General features: G+C 37.5%; 1 protein-coding gene across 1 annotated transcript in view; it reads right to left on the minus strand.

Annotated features, from left to right (window-relative positions):
- The window catches only part of Map3k2 (mitogen-activated protein kinase kinase kinase 2), a 55,613-nt gene that overhangs the window by 3,175 nt on the left and 31,216 nt on the right, over nucleotides 1–21,222 (minus strand). Inside the window, exons 5-16 of the mRNA XM_090342987.1 lie at nucleotides 20,462–20,561; nucleotides 16,077–16,190; nucleotides 14,958–15,042; nucleotides 13,072–13,202; nucleotides 10,645–10,724; nucleotides 8,730–8,797; nucleotides 8,494–8,586; nucleotides 6,429–6,635; nucleotides 5,530–5,678; nucleotides 5,085–5,216; nucleotides 2,780–2,909; nucleotides 1,208–1,385 (exon numbers count right to left, since the gene is read on the minus strand). Of these exons, the coding sequence (XP_090199113.1) occupies nucleotides 1,208–1,385; nucleotides 2,780–2,909; nucleotides 5,085–5,216; nucleotides 5,530–5,678; nucleotides 6,429–6,635; nucleotides 8,494–8,586; nucleotides 8,730–8,797; nucleotides 10,645–10,724; nucleotides 13,072–13,202; nucleotides 14,958–15,042; nucleotides 16,077–16,190; nucleotides 20,462–20,561 (1,467 nt within the window). The remainder of the gene's footprint in view (nucleotides 1–1,207; nucleotides 1,386–2,779; nucleotides 2,910–5,084; nucleotides 5,217–5,529; nucleotides 5,679–6,428; nucleotides 6,636–8,493; nucleotides 8,587–8,729; nucleotides 8,798–10,644; nucleotides 10,725–13,071; nucleotides 13,203–14,957; nucleotides 15,043–16,076; nucleotides 16,191–20,461; nucleotides 20,562–21,222) is intronic.

Below are 21,222 nucleotides of genomic sequence, written 5' to 3' on the forward strand. Positions count from 1 at the left end.
TGCATGCTAAGCCAGCATTCTCCCACTAGGCTACACTCACAGCTCCTTTTATACAATTTTCTAACCTGAGGCTAAAATATTTTTGTTCTCATGTTACAAAAAATACAGTATTAGAAATTGCTTGCTTTTAGGTACCTAAATTAAATATCTATTACAATTTCCCCTGGGTAGGAAGTAGGAAATGGTCATTTAAAACCTAGTATAGAATTATTAAGCAATTAATCATTAAACATATTTTAAGACACTTGACAGTGAAGAATACTTTCAACTTTTCAGGACAAGACAGCTTTGCTATATTTGATATATTTTTGACAAAATTCTTGTCATAAACTTGGCCTATGGTAGACTGCTTGCCTATCGTACACAAATACCCAAGTTCTATTCCTCACTACCACATACACAGAAAATGCCAGAAGTGGTGCTGTGCCTCAAGTGGTAAAGGTCTAGCTTTGAGAAACCCAGGGACAGTGCTCAGGACCTGAGTTCAAACCCCAGGACTAGCAAAAATATATTAAAAAAAATTCTTCCTGAAAAAGAGAAAGATTAAAGGACTAAGTAATTATAAGCTCTAACAAGCCACAATAAAAAAAAGTTGTTAAACTTGAGGGGATGGGTGGGATTAGGAGAGATGGGGAGAAAAGAGATGATAATGATGAAAATGCATTGTATTCACAAACAGACATGCTAAATTGAAACCTATGTGTAAAACTACTATAAGATAATAGCTGTGTGGCTCACACCTGTAATCCTAGTTACTCAAGAGGCTGAGATCTGAGGATCAAGGTTCAAAGCCAGCCGGGGCACAAAAGGAACCTGAGACTCTTATCTCCAGTTAACCTTTAGAAAACAGGAAGTAGGGCTTGGCTCAAGGGTAGGGTTGCAGCCTTGAGCTGAAGAACTCAAGGACAATGCCCAGGCCAGGGGCAGGGTGGTAGCCTTGAGCTGAAGAGCTCAGGGACAGCACCCAGGCCCAGTTCAAGCCCCATGACCCACCGAAAAAATAAAAATAAATAATAATAATAATAATAATGAAAATAATAAGAATAAAATTAAAGAAGTTTTATAGAAATAAAATGTTTATCTTTACAATTTATACATTTTATTTCCAAAGTATAAAAGATAATTTAAATCTGGCTTGGTAATTTCAAACCCAGGCTGAAATACTAGAAAGGCCGATAAACTTTCAGGAAAACTCATAAAAACCTACCAGATATCTGCTTTTCTGCCATAGCCTTCTCCACTGATGACCTCAGGGCTCATCCAGTATGGAGTGCCTGTGACAGACTTCATTCCAGTGCCCGAAAGACAGATGGTCTGAAGCCGTTTGCTGGCCCCAAAATCTCCTAGTTTCACGTTGCCTGTTGAATCTCGCAGAATATTTGCACCTGAAAATAATAGCCCCATTTCATTAATTTCACTGCTATTCTGGAATATAAGAGTAGCAAAGAAACATGGCAAAGGATTGTTTAGTAGAATCTTTTATTCCATCTTAAATCAGATATATAAATCCAGCCATATGAAAATGAGAAGCCACATTTTGACAGACCGAATTCTTATCTTTACTAGAATGCTAGAGTTGTAGAGACAGCCAACAGTTACAAAGGCCTAAGGCCTGCTGTCCCGAACAGAGCTTACACCAGGATTTTTTTTTTTTTTTTTTTTTTTTTGCCAGTCCTGGGCTTGAGCTTAGGGACTGAGCTCTGTCCTTGGGATTTCTCAAGGCTAGAGCTCTATCACTTGAGCCTCAGCACCACTTCTGGCTTTTTTCCTGTGTTTGTGGTACCGAGGAATTGAACCCGGGTCTTCGTGCATGCTAGGCACGCACTCTACCACTAGGCCAAACTCCCGGCCCACTACACCAGGATTTTTTTTGGGGGGGAGGCAATCCTGGGGGCCTAGGTCTTTGAGCTAGCACTCTACTACCATTTGAGCCACAAAGCCACTTCTAGCTTTTTCTGTGTATGTGGTACCGAGTGCATGCCAGGCAAGCACTCTACTACTAGGCTACACTCCTGGACCTTGCAACAAAGCTTTTAAAGACCACGGACACATGTTAGGGTAGAGACCAAGTTTGGGGTTCTTTACTTTTTTCCTCTTTATTCTTTTCCTAGGTAACAGAATCCACTCAAATGTAGCTAGCTTTCAAGTGCTTCTAGGTATCAGTCACTGTCAGGCATGTTGCATGCATTGGTTCAGTTAGTCCTTATAAGAACCCTCTAATACGGATACTATTACTACCGCTCTCATTTAAGAATAAGGAACTAGCTGACTAATGGTTGCTCACACCTGTAATTGTAGCTACTCAGCAGGATGAGATTTGAGGATTATGGTTCAAAGCCAGCCTGTACAAGAAAGTCCAAGAGACTCATATCTCCAACTAACACTATCAAAACAGCCAGAAGTGGAGGTGTGGCTCCAATGGTAGAGCCATAAGCCTGAGCACAAAAGCTCAGCAAACAGGGCCCAAACTCTGAGTTCAGGTCCCATGGCCAGAAAAGAATAAGGGAATTGAGAGTAGTGATGTAATACAGTAGTAGAGCACTTTCCTAGAACATGTCCAAGGATCCTAGTTCCCATCCTCAGCAGGAGATGAGGAAGGGGGAGGTGAGGAGGGGGGAGGGAGAGTGAGTTAGAGAAAGCAAAAAAGGGAAGAAGGAAGAGAAGGGAAGGAGTAAGAAAAGGGAGAGGAGGAGGTGAAGGAGGACCAAGAAGAATAAAGAAGGGCAAAAGAAATAGGTAAAAATATTGAAAGCTAAGTAAAAAGTAGTTGGTTACTCACCTTTGATATCTCTATGGACAATCATATTACTGTGCAAATAATAAACACCTTCTAGAATCTGACGGGTGTATTTCCTAGTCACATTCTCAGTCAGAGCTCCATACGCCTTTAATTGGTCCTTAATTGAACCCTAGTATAAAAGAAAATACGGTTTAAAACTAAATCTGCTAGTAAATTTTTAACAGAGTCCAAGTTTGTAACTACAGTTGGAAAGCAAAACTTTTCCATAAATGACAGTATTCCTTTATTTTTCAATCACAAATAACAGTAAAAACAAGTGTATAATAAAATTATCTTTCTCAGCTGGGAGTTTGGCCTAGTAGTAGAGTGCTTGCCTAGCATGCACGAAGACCCAGTTTCAATTCCTAGGTACCACATACATAGAAAAAAGCCAGAAGTGGTACTGTGGCTCAAGTGGTAGAGCTCTAGCCTTGAGAAAATCCAAGCAGAGGGCTCAGGCCCTGAGGTCAAGCCCAGGACTGACAAAAAATGCAAATAAAAATAAATTAAAAAATAAAATTATCTTTCTCTTAGATCACTTTTTTTGTGGGTCATGGGGCTTGAACTCTTGGCCTGGGCACTGTCCCTGAGATCTTCAGCTCAAGGCTACACCCTACCCTTGAGCCAATCCCCACTTCCTGTTTTCTAGAGGTTAATTGGAGATAAGAGTCTCAGGTCCTTTTGTGCCTGAGCTGTGGTTGAACCTTGATCCTCAGATCTCAGCCTCCTGAGTAGTTAGGAGTACAGGCACACTCATCTTTCTCTTAGATCTTGTCTAAAGAGAAAATGTGTACCAGTTTATTAATTCACAGGCTTCAATTTTTTACAGCACTTAACGTATCTCCCAGTTTGTTTCCCAAAAGACAAATTTGAAAAGCAATTCATACTGGAAACAAGATGTCTGAAATGACAAAGGCGGGGGTAGAGAAAGCCAATGAGTAACAGTGTCACCTTAAACAATTTTTCATGGTGATAAGAAAAGTTCACTATTGCTTTTGTAACACTTAAGAAGGATTAAGAACATTACCATCAGGTATTGATGTACAGTGAGCTCAAACTGCACCCATGTACTTTCTACACAGAATTCCATCAGTTACTTTCATAAAGACCTATATATAACCTTTACTAATAAATTATAAGAATGCCTCTCTGTCTCTCTGCCTCTTTCTCTTTCTCTGCTCTGTCTCTATCTCTTTTACATTTATTTGCTTAATTATTTATGCATAGGGGCAATATATTACTCTTCATTCTTTCCATACTTCCTTGTCCCCTTCCTTCCTCTCTACCCTCCCCTCTCTTTTCCCTTTTTTTCTTGCTTCCAAACTCTGTTTTTTTCTGAGACAGTCTTGCTATGCAGACAAGACTAGCCTTGAATTTGCTATGTAGCCCAAGTTGGGCTTCTCCTGATTGTCTTACCGCAACCACCCAAGTGCTAGGATTATAGGCATTTACGACCAGGCCCCATCAGAATAACTATCTCAGTCTATATGATGAAAATGGACTATTATGGATAAAAAGAGAACTTAAAGATGTAAGAACTAAATGTGACATAAAGACCTGGACTGGAACTTAATTTGGATAAATCAGCTATAATTCTGTGTATACTTTTTTCTTTTTGCTGATACTGGGCTTGAACTCTGGGCCTTTGTGCTCAAAGCTACTTTTATGTTCTACCATTTGAACCACAGCACTATTTCTGGCTTCTCGTGGTTAACTGGAGGAAAGAGTCACACAGACTTTTCTGCCCAGGCTGGCTGTGAACCATGATCCTTACCCTTTGAGTAACTAGGATTACAGATATGAGACACCTATACCAGGCTTACAATGGATATTTTTAGAGCATTCAGGAAATCTGAGGATGAATTGCTATTATGTCTACAGTCTACTTCATATACTTGAAGAGTTTAAACATAAAAGATACATGAAAGAATTTTAAAAATATATCCAGTCAGGCACGGTGGCTCATACCTATAATCCTAGCTACTCAGGAGGCTAAGATCTGAGGATCACGGTTCAAAGCCAGCATGGGCACTAAAGAATGTGAGATTCTTATCTCCAGTTGACCTCTAGAAAATGGGAAGTAGGGCTGTGACTCCAGGGGTATGGTAGCCTTGAGCTAAAGAGCTCAGGGGCAGCACCTAGGCCCAGAGTTCAATCCCATGAGGCTCTGCCCACCCCCCCCCCCCAAATAATATCCAGTTTTAGTTTAAAACTCTTTCAAAGTACCATTAGTTAGGGTCAGTATTTTACAACTGAAGTGATTTTTGCAGTGAATGGCTATTTTCAAAAAGATGGATGAGCTTACCCCTGGCATATATTCCATAAAGATGGAAAGTGTTTTTTCCTGCGGATCCCTCAGACAGCCATAATACTGAACAATTCGCTCATGCAGCAAGTTTTTCAACAACTGAATTTCACACTCAAGTGCATTTACTTCCTGAAAGACAGACAGTACTCATTGTTGAAAGTCTTTACAATTCTGTTAGTAAAAGCAAAAACATTCCTACTTCATTACTGAATTGATTTCATTCTGAAATGATGACTGCCCAAAGAACACTCTGCTGTCTCTACATAGTACTTAAAAGCAAAAAAAAAATCACTTCTTGTAGGTGTACTGAAACAACTCTAAATCATAATGTAAGTACTAAAAAAGAAATACCCAAGACAAATGCCTAATCAAATTACATTACTCTCCCTGCACCCTAGTAGTAAAATATTTCTTATAAATGTGATAGTCTGTGGAATTTTACCTTGCTGGTCTCAGGGCTATCAGGGTCAAACTGAACTTGTTTAACAGCCAATTCTCTTCCTGTATCAACATCATAACAGAGATAGACCCTGCCAAATGCTCCTTGACCAAGCAGTTTTCCCAATCTCCAGTTGGTTGGAGCTCTAGGTGCTGAAAAAGAACACTTTCTTAAAATGAAATAGTCAGATATGAATAAAGATCTGCATTAATTTGACATTCTTGAACACAAAGGGAAATCTTGACTATCAAAATTTGTAACAGTTACAATCTTTAATAAGTTTTCACTTTAGTGAGTCTTCTAAGAATTATAAACTCAAGTAAGTTTTTTTCCCCTTTGGCTTATTTTCCCCCAAGCTTTTCTTTTTTTGATTAAAATGTGACACCATTTTCCACTCAATCTAAGATACTAATGATTATAAAATGTACTACTAGTAATCTTTACTAACGGAAAGAGCACAATTCCCATCCTAAAAAGAAAAATTTGAGCCGTCTACAAAATACTTTTCAATCTGGCCATAGTAACTACTAGTCCTATTCCTACAATTTCAAATAAGGTACTCCCAATGTCAACAAAACAGTTACTACCTATGTTTAGAATATGGTCTCTTGCACACATCACTTCCTTAGCAACTGAATTTCGACCACACTTAGCTACTGAATTTATAGATTAAATAATACACTAAGATTATTTCTCAGTATTCAACAAGGATATGAAGAGCAGAATGGAAAATAAATAGTAATACCATACTTACGTAACCTGGTATTCCAGCCATCTTTAGAAATACCATCATCACCTCTTTTGAGGAGTTTGCTTCACTTGGACAGCTCACTTGCTATGTTAGTATTGTAAAGTTCTATACGGTTTTATATACATTTCATCATGACATTTCTATTACTTACAACGGCTGGGCGGGCTGATGTCCATTACAGTCAAGGTAGGATTGTCTATGTCACTTCCCCTTCTTCTTATTCTACTGTCATCATACTCTGGGGTAAAGATACTGCTGCCACTACTAGTGCTTAAGGAGTGATCAGTAGGACTGAAACTCACAGGAGACCGGAAGCTTGTGCCCTGAGTCCTCCTAGCTCTTGGAAAAGTTTTACGACCTACAAAATAAAAAAAAATATATATATATATATTGGCTTACTCCTTTTACTAATATGCCATACATTGAAATACTTCAATTTTGTAACATAGGAAACAGAAATACGTCCTATGACAAGCCTAAAATACTTTAATGACTATCAAGGAAAAACTATAATCTGAACACACACAACACAAAATCCAAATGAAAACCACAAAAAATGATGGAATGGGCTTAGTGGTAGAATGCTTGCCTAGCATGCATGAACACTGGGTTCAATACCTCAGTACCACAGCACCAAAAAAGGCTGGTTAGTGGCACTGTGGCTCAAGTGGTAGAATGCTACCCTTGAACAGAGAGAGGTTCAGGGATAGTACACAGGCCTGCCCCAGAACTGGCAACAAATAAACACAGAAGACCTTTATTTCTATATATAAAAAATGGAGAAAGTAATATTTTTTATTCTCATTTTCAATAGTTCAAAAACAATATAAGACAAAAATAAGGATGTTACAGGTGGTCTGCCTGCCACCCCACCCTTGCCCTCCCTCTCTCATAGTCCTGGGGTCTGAACTCAATCCTGTTTAGACAGGTACTCTACCACACAAGAACTACATCCCCTAGTCCTTTTCATCTTAGCTATTTTTCAAACAGGTCTTATCTTTATGCCAAGGCCAAGCTGGATCACAATTCTTCTATTTAGGCTTCCCATGTAGTTGGAATGACATGCACAGGCCACCAAGCTCAGTCCTTTTACTGACTGAAATAAAGTTTAACTAGCTTTTTTTGTCTGGACTGGTCTTAAAAGGAGATCTTCCTAATCTCTGCCCTCCTAAGTATCTAAGATTACAGTTATAAGCTGTAGTGGTTATAATTTTTTCCTCAAAATTAAGCTGTTATTTTCTAAGTAGTATTTTTTCTTTTTTTAATTAAAGAATTTATTAATATTGATTTTTGTATCATATTTCAAATGATACATTTAACAAACAAGTATTCATGAAGGGAATCTCTATATATAATCACTGGCATTTTAAGTAATATTTTATAATACTCTTTTTTAAGGAACACACAAGTTTTGTAAACTGACATAAAACTATAATGTTATTATAATTTAATAATAATTCAGTTTTCTCAAAAAGGTTTTTTGTTTTATTTTCTTGGTGGCATTAGGGGTTTCAATTTAGGGCCTCATTCTTGCTACACAGGTACTCTATCACTTGAATTATGCCTAGGTCCTTCCAATATTTTTTTTTGTCAGTCCTGAGGCTTGAACTCTGGGCCTAGACACTGTCCCTGAGCTCTTCAGCTCAAGGCTATGGTCCTACCCCTAGAGCCACAGTGTCACTTCTGATGTTCTATTGGTTAACTGGAGATAAGAGTCTCTCAGTCGTTAGTGCCCAGGCTGGCTTTGAACTGCAATCCTCCAATCTCAGCGTCCTGAGTAGCTAGGATTACAAGAGTGAGCCACCGCGCCTGGCCAAATTTTTTTTTTTCATATTTGTAATTAATAGAGGGGTTACATTATATTCACTAGATAGAAGATACATTACTTCACAAACATCGATACCCTTTCTCATGTCTTGGTCCCCATTTTCCTCCCTCCCCATCTTGTTTTCCCTCCTTCCCTGTCCAATTTCAAATAACCAAATAAACATATATACAATATATCAGATAACAAGGTAAAATACTGTAACAATATGGAATAACCAAGAGACAGCAAAAGAGATAACACAGTCCAAAATTTTTTAAAATCAGAAAATGAAGGAATTCAGAAACGAATTATTTTTAATGGTGTTATACATACGAGACTTAAGTTTTTCTGTATTGATTATAAGCAAAAATGCCAAATTGTTATTCAGGTCTAACCACCAGACACTCACCATCATTATATTCTTGATGATGATATGAAACATGGTACCTCCTTGGATATGTTCCTCCTTTTCCAAATTTCTCAAAGATAGGGTTATCATAGTCTGTTATGACATATATAAGAAGGTTATCAAAAAGTCAAACAATTTCAATGATAAAAAGCACTTTTACAAATTTTTGATTTTACAAAGGTCTCTTTTCTCAGTCAAAACATAAATATTTAAAAATGTAGAATTTGTACTCTAACCTGAAAACTCCTGATGATTATCTGGGTAGCTCTGTGCCCTAGGCATGCGTGATTTTGGATAGCTCTCTCTATAAATAGAAAAAGAAAAGGTATATAAATAAAGCATGTAAAAATTTTACGCAATAACTTTATATATGTGTATACATGTATGTGTGCATATAAAGAAGTTTACTCTGAAATATTCATGGAACTAAAAAAAGAAACTTCTTTTTAAACCTTATTTGGTAGCTATGTACAAAGCTTGGCTTTTACTTTTTTTTTTTTTTGCCAGCCCTGGTCCTTGAACGCAGGGTCTTGGCACTGTCCTCGGGCTTTCTCAAGGCTAGCGCTCTATCACTTGAGCCACAGCACCACTTATGGCTTTTTTCTATGTATGTGGTTCTGAGGAATTGAACACTGGTCTTGGTGCATGCGAGGCAGGCACTCTACCACTAGGCCAACCTCCTGGCCAAAAATGTGGCTTTTAAAATCATCTTTTTGAGTTTTGGTGAGAATGATATACTGTGGAATCACAAGTGTTTAGAAAATCCTGTTTCAATTCAAGCTCTGTTCAACCTTGTTAAGTCAATTTTCTTATTTCTGTACCTATACAGTGGATATGATCTATACAATGGACATAATAATTCCTAATTCATGAAATGTTTCTAAATCATGTGTTCAGAACAAGGTACTCCAAACATCAAGTACTCCATCCATGTATATTTATGTCCACTGATACTGACAGAATTGTACTTAGACGGATAAAAGAAAACTAAATGTAAATTTCTAAACAGTAGTTTTATCTTTTTGAAATACTATTTTCATGAAACAACCCCAGAAGAGAACAAATAGGTGACGATTTTAATACTAACCCTGTGTGTTACAGGGTGAATACCAAGAACAATGTCCTACTGACACCAGGAGAGGGCACACTTGAGACAAAAATTCATATATGCAACTCAATTCTCATACTGCTTAACAGCTATTTCACACAGCACTTATATTTTCAAAATGTCAACAAATAATTTGGGTAACAATTATCAAAAAATGTGATGAAAGTAATTTTGAACAGGTAAAGCAACTCAAAAATCAAACATGAAAATATTGGTAAGTTTTAAAAGTGAACATACAAAATAAAAACTGAACATACAAAAAAAAGTCAACATACAAAAAAAGTCAACATACAGAAATTCTAAGTGTCCATTTGCCTTCAAATATATGATTTTGGAAAGTAGTAGAGATAGCAAAAATACTATGATCATATACTCAAAATAGTGTAGGTACATACATTTCAACTAATAAAGGTGTGAGTTAAAAGATTTATCTATGCCATGGAAAACTTCATTTGTCAACAGCATAAACAAGTATCAATTAACTACATTTTCTTTTTTTTTTGGTCGGTTGTGGGATCTGAACTCAGGGCCTGGGTACTGTCCTTGAGTTCTTTGCTCAAGGCTAGTGCTCTGACCACTTCTGAGAGTCACAGTGCCACTTCCATAAATACACATTTTTTTCTTCTTCCTTTTTTTTTTGCCAGTCCTGGGGCTTGAACTCAAGGCCTGGACACTGTCCTTGAGCTTTCTCAAGGTTACAGCTCTCTACCACTTGAGCCACAGCACCACTTCCAGCATTTTTTTTTTCCCTGTGTATGTGGTACCAAGGAATCAAACCCAGGAATCGAACCCAGGGCTTCATGTACAATAGGGAAGCATTCTACCACTAAGCAACACTCCTGGCTCCATAACTACATTTTCTTTTTTTTTTTTTATTGTAATTAGTAAAAGGGTTACATGATATTTGCCAGATAGAAGGTGCATTAATTCACAATAACGACATTTTCTGTATGTAGACTGGAAGGGTTACTAATAATTTTACATGCTGTATACATGTGTATTAACACATATGTACTAAAACGTAAAACTACAGTCCACATTACCCATCCAAAGGACTGTCAAGTGATGGACAACTTCCTGAGCCAGAATTTTCAGGGCTGCTTAAAGATAATGGATCCAACATCTAGGAAAACAAACAGATCCACAATGATTTCATCTGATACAACTATTACATTCTTTAAAAGAAATTATTTTATTGACTCCTTCATGTAACTACTTGAAAGTAATTTTTTTTTTTGGCCAGTCCTGGCTTGAGCTCAGGGGTTAGGCACTATCCTTGGGCTTTCTCAAGGCTAGAGCTCTACCACTTGAGCCACAGCACCACTTCCAGCTTTTTTCTACATATGTGGTACTTAGGAATTAAACCTGGGTCTTCCTGCATGCTGGGCAAGCACTCTACCACTAGGCCAACCTCCCGGCCCCAAAAATAATTTTAAAAATCCTCAAAAAAATTATTTTAGTGATATGTATACATTCATGTATCACAAATTTCAATTTGGGGAGAGGGTCAGTACTTCTTTCCCCTCCAAAATATGAGGGGGGGTTTGTTTTATTTCTTGGAAGTACTGAGGTTCGAGCTCAGGGTCTGTCACTTACTTGGTTAGTGCTCTATCATTTGAGCAACATCTCCAGTCCTGCATTTAGCACAGCATTTAGTTGGAGATGGAGTCTCACAGACTTCTGTGCTCAGGCTGGCTTCCAGTCATTACCCTTCAGATGTCAACATCCTGAGTAGCTTATAGGTGTGAGCCACTAGCCTGGCAAAATCACCCATTTCTAGTGTACAATTCAATAAAATTCAATGACTCTTGATATATTGAGTTGTGCAACCCTTACACTTGTACAACAGTTTTAATACTCTAGAAGAAACTCCACATTCAAAGTATTGCACTTATTTTTAAACATTTGGCAAACCATGGCTTCAAAGGTTCCCAAGGGGGAAAAAAAACCCCTACATCCTACTAAAATAAAGGGTAAAATATTTCATATAATTTTGCTTATTGAAACTGAGACTGATGACAGTGACTGTTCCACTGCCAGAAAATATAAAATACTGCAGTAGTGTAAGCACGCAGTGCAATGTTAAGAAACTAAAAGCGGAGCTCCATAAAAACATAATAGAAGTCAAGTTATGCATCTTGATCAATATCACCCCTTCCATATTTTTCTCATCTTTGAAATATTCTTTTATGTTACAGACATTTCACAAAACTGAGTTAAATAAGTTAATATGTGTTATTTTACTCTATCTTTCAGGTGTTCATTAAAAGCAGAATACTAGTTAATCCTAGACTTATAAAACAAACACATTCATTTATGGATTAGTCATATAGGTAAAGCTGACTTACTTCCAAAGTTTTCTCTCTTTTTTTGCCAGTCCTGGGCTTGAGCCCAGAGCCTGAGCACTATCCTTGGACTTTCTCAAGGCTAGAGCTCTACCACTTGAGCTTCAGCACCACTTCTGGCTTTTTTCTATGTATGTGGTACCAAGGAATTTAACCCGGATCTTGGTGCATGTTGGGCAAGCACTCTACCATTACGCCAAACTTCTGGCCCCCAAAGTTTTGTTTATACATAAATACATAAAGGTACATGCAAATTCATAGGCATTTTTCAGTTTTTTAAAAATCATCATTCCTGGGGCCAGGAGTTTGGCCTAGTGGTAGAGTGCTTGCCTAGCATGCACGAAGACTGGGGTTCAATTCCTTGGTAACACATACATAGAAAAAGCCTGAAATGGTGCTGTGGCTCAAGTAGTAGAGCTCTAGCCTTGACAAAGCTGAAAGGCAGTGTTCAGACCCTGAGTTCAAGACCCAGGACTGCCAAAATAATAATAATAATAATAATAATAATAGTAATAATTCCTTAAATAGGACTCAGAAATTTTTCTATTTTCTTTTTTGCCAGTCCTAGGGCACTGCCCTTGGACACTTTTTGTTCAAGGCTAGCACTCTGCCACTTGAATCACAGCGCCACTTCTAACTTTACCTGTGTATATAGTTCCAGGGAATCGAACCCAGGGCTTCCTGCATGCTAGACAAGTACTCTACCATTAGGCTATGCTCTCAGCCCCAATTTTTGTTTTTTGGCCAGTCCTGGGGCTTGAACTCAAGGCCTGGGCACTGACTTTGGGCTTTCACAAGGCCAGAGCTCTACCACTTGAGCCCCAGCACCACTTACAGCTTTTTTCCTGTGTATGTGGTACTAAGGAATCGAACCCAAGGCCTCATGTATGCTAGACGAGCTTTCTACCACTAGGCCATGCTCCCGGTCCCATTTTTCAATTTTTAAAAACATATTCTTCACTTAAAAGGCATGGGATTGGAAAAGAGGCAAAACATATACATGTGTACACATATACACATGCAGGTACACACATACCCACATCCTCGGAGTACTTTCCAAATCACACTGGCCCCAACCAATAAACCTTCAAAGAAAATGAAAAACAGAATCCAACTTTGGCTTACTTGGTCCATACTCTCTGGAATGAACTCTCCTTCACTGTTGATGCTAGTGAATGACCCATTCCGGGCAACCTGGTGTAATTCATCTGGAATGTATCCTGGGGGAGGGGAACTTCTATCTCTACTAGTGGAACCTCAAAAGAAAAAATATATACATGGTTTTATAGTAATTTTACCACTATCAGCACAAGAATCATTTTAATAGACAATATTTATGAGCTACATAAAAATTATTTTAGCAAATGAAATAAAAACATATTGCATAAAACTTAAAATGTGGGCTGGTGTAATAAAACTCAGTGGCAAAGCACTTGCCTAGCAAGTCCAATGTCCTGGGTTCAAGTCCCAGTAACAAAAAAAGAGAAGAAATATTCACGGTAATATTCATTTATATGCATTAGGTTGTATCTTCTTCTGACAGTTGACAACTTCATCACGGGCTGATGATATACGATAGAACCTTAGATAGATGTCATTGCACCTGAACTTGCAGAGATAACTTTTACCTGGCTAACTTTTTTTTTTAAATAGTATTTTTTATGTTTTAAGTAGTTGTAGAAAGGCGTTTGGAATTGAAACCCCTGACAGCTTTTTCTTTTCTGTGTGTGTGCATGCATGCACAAACATGCATGCATGTGTGCATGTGTATATGTCAGTCCTAGGTCTTGAATTCAGGTCCTAGGCTCTATGGGCTTTTTTGCTCAAGATTAACAGCTACCACTTGAGCCACACTCTACTTACCACTTTTTCGTTAATTGGAGATGAGAGTTTCACTGAGTTTCCTGCCCGGGGTGGTTTTGAACTGCGATCCTTAGATGTCAGTCACCTACTCTATGACTGCAGGAATGAGCCACCAGCACCTTGCCCCTTGTTAGCTTTTAACATAAATTCTAGGTAGTATCATGACAGTGAAAGCCTATCAGGTTCTGGAAGTCAGGGTTTAGTTGGACAGTTACACAGTCACTACTGTCAACATGAACCTAAACCCATTCTTTGTAAGGATGCTATGCTAGTCAAAGTCATCAAATTGTTTTCTATGCACACAGACACATATGGTTCCTATGACATTCTTTCAGAGTGAGGCATACACCTGTTAATGCCAGTACTGAAGAGACAGGGGAATGAGGGTCACAAAGAGTTTGAGGCTAAGCCAGGTACCAATGGCTCACACCTGTAATCCTAGCTACTAGGGATGCTGAGATCTGAAGATTGTGGTTCAAAGCCAGCCAAGGTAGGAAAGTCCATGAGAGTCTTATCTCCAAATTAACCACCAGAAAACCAGAAGTGGCACTGTGGCCACTTTTTTTCCCAGCCTCTACGGAGTAACTCTTCATCTTGGCAATAACTGAAATTTCAGAAAAGACTTAAGCACTCAAGAGCCTGCTCTATTAATTGTAATGTGCTAGAAATTATTTTTTTCCTTGCATTTCATTTGTACAATTAAAATATCTTCAAGATTTTATTTGGATATTATGAAAGTAAAATGAGTAGGGCAGGGAGTTTGGCCTAATGGTAGAATGCTTGCCTAACATGCACGATGTTCAATTCCTCAGTACCATATACACAGAATAAGCAGAAGTGGTACTGCTGTGGCTCAAGTGGTAGAGCTCTAGACTTGAGAAAGCCCAAGGACAATGCTCAGGTCCCGAGTTCAAGCTCCAGGACTGGCAAAAAAAAAAAAAGAAAAAGTACGATGAGTAACAAATTTTTAAATGGAGATTGTTAATCCTGTGATATATGACATTACTTTCCAAGGAAGGTAAAAAAATATGGTTAAGAGAAATTCTAAAGAGTATAGCAAGAGGGTGCTAATCAGGGTGTTGTCCTGTACTAAAAGATGGGGAAGAAACTAAAGTTCCCCACTCCATGATTCAAAGACTGTTTCTTACTGATTAGAGAATGCCGTTTCTTCTCTGTTCTAAGTACTACATTTTCCAACTCTTTTAGTGATGACGATGGTTCTGAATTTATAGCCTACAAGAGAAAAGGGACAATAAGTACTTCCTTTTAGGGCTGTAAAAGAGAATCCTGACCCCAATATAACCTATTCTGTATCCTTGGTGGGCCTTGTCAAATCTACTCTTAAAATTTTTAATTCTGGCCAGGCACGGTGGCTCATGCCTGTAATCCTAGCTACTCAAGAGGCTAACATCTGAGGATCAAGGTTCAAAGCCAGCCAGGGCACAAAAGGACCTGAGACTCTTATCTCCAATTAACCTCTAGAAAATGGGAAGGGGGCTTGTCTCAAAGGTAGAGCTGAAGATCTCAGGGACAGCACCGAGGCAGAGTTCAAGCCCCATAACCCCCCACACACTAATAATAATAATAATAATAATAATAATAATAATAATAATTCTGTTAGGAACACACGCCTATGGTTCCAGATACTTGGGAGGCTGAGGCAGAAGGATCATTTAAGCCCAAGAGCTCAAAGACAGCTTGGGCAAGACAGTGAAACTATATAAAAACAACAACAACAACAACAACAACAACCAACAATAAGAAAAGACATTTTAATCCAAACAGGATTACCAAATTGCCAGTTTCCATTAGTTTCATATACACAATGTAATGTTCTTATTTATAATTCTGACTACATGGTTTTGAATCCCAATATTAAACTATAGCAATTAATAGTATGTAAGGCCAGGTGCTGGTGGCTCACACCTGTAACACTAGCTACTCAGAAGGCTAAGATCTGAGGATTGTGGTTCAAAGCCAGACTGGGCAGTAAAGTCCCTGAGACTCTTCAATAAACTACTCAGAAAAAGCTGGAAGTGGCATTGCGGCTCATGTGGTAGAGCACTAGCCTCAAGTACAAAAAGGCTCAGGGACAGAGCCCATGCCCTGAGTTCAAGCTCCACAACAGGCAAAAAAAAAAGGGGGGGGGGGAGGAGTATGTAAGTATATTTTTAATCATACTAAAAACTATAATGATTACAGACTAAACTGGCTCACACAGAGATTTTCAAGTCTTATAATCCTTACTAAGAAATTCTAGTTCATACCTGTGTACTTCCATTTATTACAAGTAGTATCTTGAGGCTCTTCATATGAATACTGCGATCCAGCAGCTCCACAGCTTTGTCCAAGTCATCTTGGGTAGTTAATGGAATTACCAACTAAAAAAAAGGGAACATAAGAAAACATGCAGACATCTCACCACATCAAGTTCTTCCACATGCATCTTCAAACTAAGGAATTATAAATCTCAAAATATCACTCTTTCTTATAATGAAAGTCGGAAAAAAATGTATTTTTGTTCTCCCTATTCAACCAAGACTTAAATCTTAAAATGAATATTTAAATTTTTATGAGTTCTTACAAAAATTCCTTTTCTGTGTCTATTTCTATAATATTGTCAAATTTAATTAATAGTATATTCATTCTAAAGCAGTGTTAATGGATATACACACAAAGTACCTCTATAGATAAAGACTCTTCATTTTTTCTCTAGAATTTGCATTCTCACCTGGTGTTTACGGATACAATAAACTCTGAGCTGCTATGGAGGGGTGCCACTAGCCACATACCTATAATCTACAGTTTACCCCTGGTGCTAGTGACCTGACTATTAAACTTTAGGACAAATGAGCTAAGTAGAGGTCAGCCTCACACAGGAGGCACTTAATGTGAGACCTCCTTTCAGTAAGCATGTTAAGATTTCATCTCAAATGTATACCATATTATCCATGAAATGAAGAGAGGACAAAAGTACCTAACAAGTCTACAGGTCTATGAGAAAAGTGATTTATACAACTTCAGGAACTACTCAACAGTCTAAGATTTGAGGATTGAGGTTTGAAGTCTGGACAGCAGGAAAGTCCTTGAGGCTCTTATCTCCAATTAACCACCATAAAGCTGTAAGTGTAGGCGTGGCTCAAGCGGTAGAGCAACATTCTTGAGCAAAAAAGCTAAGAAGCAGCACCTCAATAGAGTTCAAACTCTAACAGTAGTTGGCACACTCACACACACACACATACACATTCATTCTTAAGCATGGCATTAAGCAAGATATGGTGGCTCACACCTATAATCCTAACAATTACTGGAAATGAAGAGCAGCAGGAAACAGCTAACACGACTCCATCTCAACAAATAAGCTGAATATGGTAATTTATGACTGTGCTTATAGGAGGCAGAGGTAAGATTGCAGCAGGTGACTAGTCTGAACAAAAACAGAGCCCATACTTGAAAAAGAATCTGAGGCAGCTCAAATGATAGTATGCCTGTCTGACAAGCTTGAGGCCAAGTTTAAGCCTCAGTACTCATATCTACACACACGAACTCACAGAGACATACACACACACACACACACACACACACACACACACACACACGTATGCAGTCCATTTTGCAACTTAAGAAAACTGTCAATAATATCAAAATATATTCCATTTCATAAAAGGACAGACTAAAAGGCCGGGAGTTTGGCCTAGTGGTAGAGTGCTTGCCTAGCATGCATGAAGACCTGGGTTCAATTCCTCGGTACCACATACATAGAAAAAGACAAAGAAAGGACAGACTAAAAAAATGAAAATAAGAACAAAAAATCAAGGGAACATATTTCACAGTTGCCAACTATATCTAAAAGCATACCATATGAGCCACTTAATACCAACTCAGCCTCAGGTCTTTCTCTGCAATGTAACTCCCTTTAGGACAAAGACCCCCTCTGCCTTGAGCAGAGTACAATGAAAAGCAGACCTCTGATATCTGTAGTAAGTGCTCTACGTAAGAGCTCAAACTGCACTCAAAGTATATGGTGTATAGCCACTCTGCAGAGTTTTTATGAGAAAAAAAAAAACTTTAAAGAAAGGTTGCTAAGCACAAATATAAACCAAAATTAGCATGACTTTTATCACATATTATGCTCACATTTTACTCTGTTCTCAAAATTTACTCATAATTTGTTTATAGAAAATGTTGCATTACTAGAATACTTTTATTACTACTATTAGGCTCTTTTTTTCTATGAAATTTTTCTCTAATAAATGAAAAATTAGGACCAACACACACACACACACACACACATATACACACACAAAGAAATTCAATTAATCATAGCTTAAATTTCCTGGTTGTTTCAATTCATGCTCATTTTGAAATGAGAATTTATATTACACTAGAAAAAATATTTTCATGAACAAAGTAACAAACAGTAAAGCAAGGTTTTCACTTGCCCACAATTGTATAAAGCTAATAATTCTTTTAATATTTTTCTTAGTACCACCAACATCCAACGTCCATGTGAATACTATGTAGTAACATGAGCCAAAATTGGTTAAGGTCCTGATTGGCTGAATATTACGCAGTAACATGAATCAAAATTATTTTATTTATTAACAAAAATCACAATTTCTACAGAACAGTAAGAAATTCTATAGGACTGTAAGAAATATTAAATGTAATTTTGCCCTTTTCTAACTCATATCCTGACTTACTAAAAGAAAAAAACTCTATCAAAAGTATCTTCATTAAAAAGTATCTCATTAAAATCTAATATTTTTAAATATGTTATTTGTATAATGCTCTAGAATTTGCAAAGCACTTTCATACACTTATATGAGTTTCCCCAAGTTGTTCATAAATTGTCACTCTGTGTCCACTGGTAGGTATCTTTGCTACTTCTGAAACATAGCATCCTTTCCTGCCTTATGGCCTCTGTGTGCTGCTCTCAAGATACTCTCTTCTCCAGTATTCCTTCTCTGAAACTCTTCGTAGGGCTGGCTTTTCGTACTAAAGTTTTAGTCTACATAGCACCACTTCAGTTACCTCTGAACACTACAAACAGGATCCTTATTGCCATTGCCTCATTCACTATCCCAATACTCTATGCATTTCCTTCAAGACTTCATACACCTAAGTAACTCATTTATTAACTGTCTACTTCTACAACATCTACTCCATGAAAAGCTGTAATTCATAAACCACAGTATTAAGTCTGAAAACTATAATCAATGAAGCAACTGAGCACTAAATGTTCCTACCAAGCCTAAGATCTCAACAACTGTAAGAAACCTTAAGAGACCACCAAGTCCAAGCCTAACTTTAGATTTCAAAAGTACTTTCTGAGAACACAGAGCTCTTCTGTGTCAGAGCAAGACTTGAGTACTGACTCCCAAATAAAAGTTTATCAATCAATTATGTCCAATCCAACAGTAAAAATAATCCTTTAGCTTTAATCAAACTGTCTGATTATCAAAACTCTACTGACTGGGGACCGGGAATTTGGCCTAGTGGTGCCCAGCATGCACAAAGACCTGGGTTTGATTCCTCGGTACCACATACATAGAAAAAGCCAGAAGTGGTGTTGTGGTTCAAGTGGTAGAGTGCTAGCAAAAACCCAGTGATTAGGCCCTGAGTTTAAGCCCTACGTCTGGCAAAAACAAAAACAACAACAACAACAACAAAAACTCTACTGACTATGATCAGGGATAGCTATCAGAGGAAAAGACAGTTCAATAATAAATTAAGAGTTAAACCAAAAGATCCAAGAAGTCAACTTTTAGGTAATACACAGAATTTTACCAGTATAAATTCTTTTTTTTTTTTTGCTAGTGGTAAATGTACCAGCATAAATTCTTATTCAATTATTTGCACTGTAAAATCTTCTAAAATTATTTTACACAATGGAAAAGAATATATTTAAGGCCAGACATGGTGGCTCAAGCCTGAAATCCTACCTACTCAGGAGGCTGAGATCTGAGGATTGCAGTTCAAAGCCAGCACAAGCACTAAAGAATGTAGGACTCTTATCTCTAATTAATCACTAAAAAACAGGAAGTGGGGCTATGGGTCAAGGGGTAGGGCAGTAGCCTTGAGCTGAAAGAGCTAAGGGATAATACCCAGGCCCAGGGGTAAAGCAGTAGCCTTGAGCTGAAGAGCTCAAGGACAGCGCCCAGTCCCAGAGTTCAAATCCCATGACCCACCAAAATATATATATATATATTAACCATATATATATTAACCATTAATATATATTAACCATTAATGTAACATAATATACATTAACCATTAATTTAAAATTTTATGTCATGTTTTATTCATTTAACTCAACATATGTTCTTACTAATCACTAAATAATCACTAAATAAAGACCAATATTCTTAATACAATCTCTTATATAAACACACTAGCTGGTCAAAATAAGAAGCAGTTTAAGGGCCGGGAGTTTGGCCTAGTGGTTAAAGTGCTTGCCTAGCATGCATGAAGACCCGGGTTCGATTCCTCGGTTCCACATATAGAAAAAAGCTGGAAGTGGTGCTGAGGCTCAAGTGGTAGAGCTCTAGCCTTGAGAAAGTCCAAGGACAGTGCTCAGGCCCTGAGCTCAAGCCCAGGACTGGCAAAAAAAAAAAAAAAAAAAAGAAGCAGTTTAAAAGTATGTGCTTACCTCATTGTTGGTATAATGTAGATCCATAGACTGTCCAAATGCAATTTTAGCCTTTGACCGTAGATCTTCTAGCTTAACTGGTCTGGAGAACTGAAGGATTCTTTATAGACAAAATTTTAAAATATTTTAGTAACAATATACTACCAACCTCCATCTCTTATCACATGCAAAATAAAGTAAATATTGTACAGAGTTGTTTTGATAGCGATCGAATTTTCAACACAAAGCTCAAAATCTCTCCAGTTCTATCCAAATTAAATTGAAGAAATTTCAAGACTTTCAGTTTCTAATTGCAGTAGACATGTCATATAAATATTAAAGGCCAATATAAAACATCTACTGTGAAAATTGATTGAATTTAACTATGTGAGCCTTGCACAATAAGAATGTAATGAAATGGTTAAAAATAATAAAGTTGTTCTTCAGGACATTTTGAATTTTGATTTCTGTAGCCTTACCAATTCCACATTTCTTTTAGACCATATATTATGTAAATATATTTTCAACATTTTTATAGATATTAAAATGAAATTGAAATATTTTCTCCCAATATCCCGAATAGATTTGCCTTCCCTGGACCAGAAAGCATAAAGTGGTTTGGACAGCAGTATCACATTAGGTTCTAAGCTCCACATGGGAGAACTCTCATCTACTTTACTCACTTTATGTCTCAGGACCTCAGTAAACAGTGCTAAGTAACTAAAAAAATTGGGGAAATATCCATAAAGAAAATCAAATAAGGAATCTCAAATCCATTAAAA

This window comes from Megascapheus bottae, chromosome 12, assembly GCF_031878675.1.
Source record: "Megascapheus bottae isolate mThoBot1 chromosome 12, mThoBot2.hap1, whole genome shotgun sequence".
NCBI classification, from domain to species: domain Eukaryota; kingdom Metazoa; phylum Chordata; class Mammalia; order Rodentia; family Geomyidae; genus Megascapheus; species Megascapheus bottae.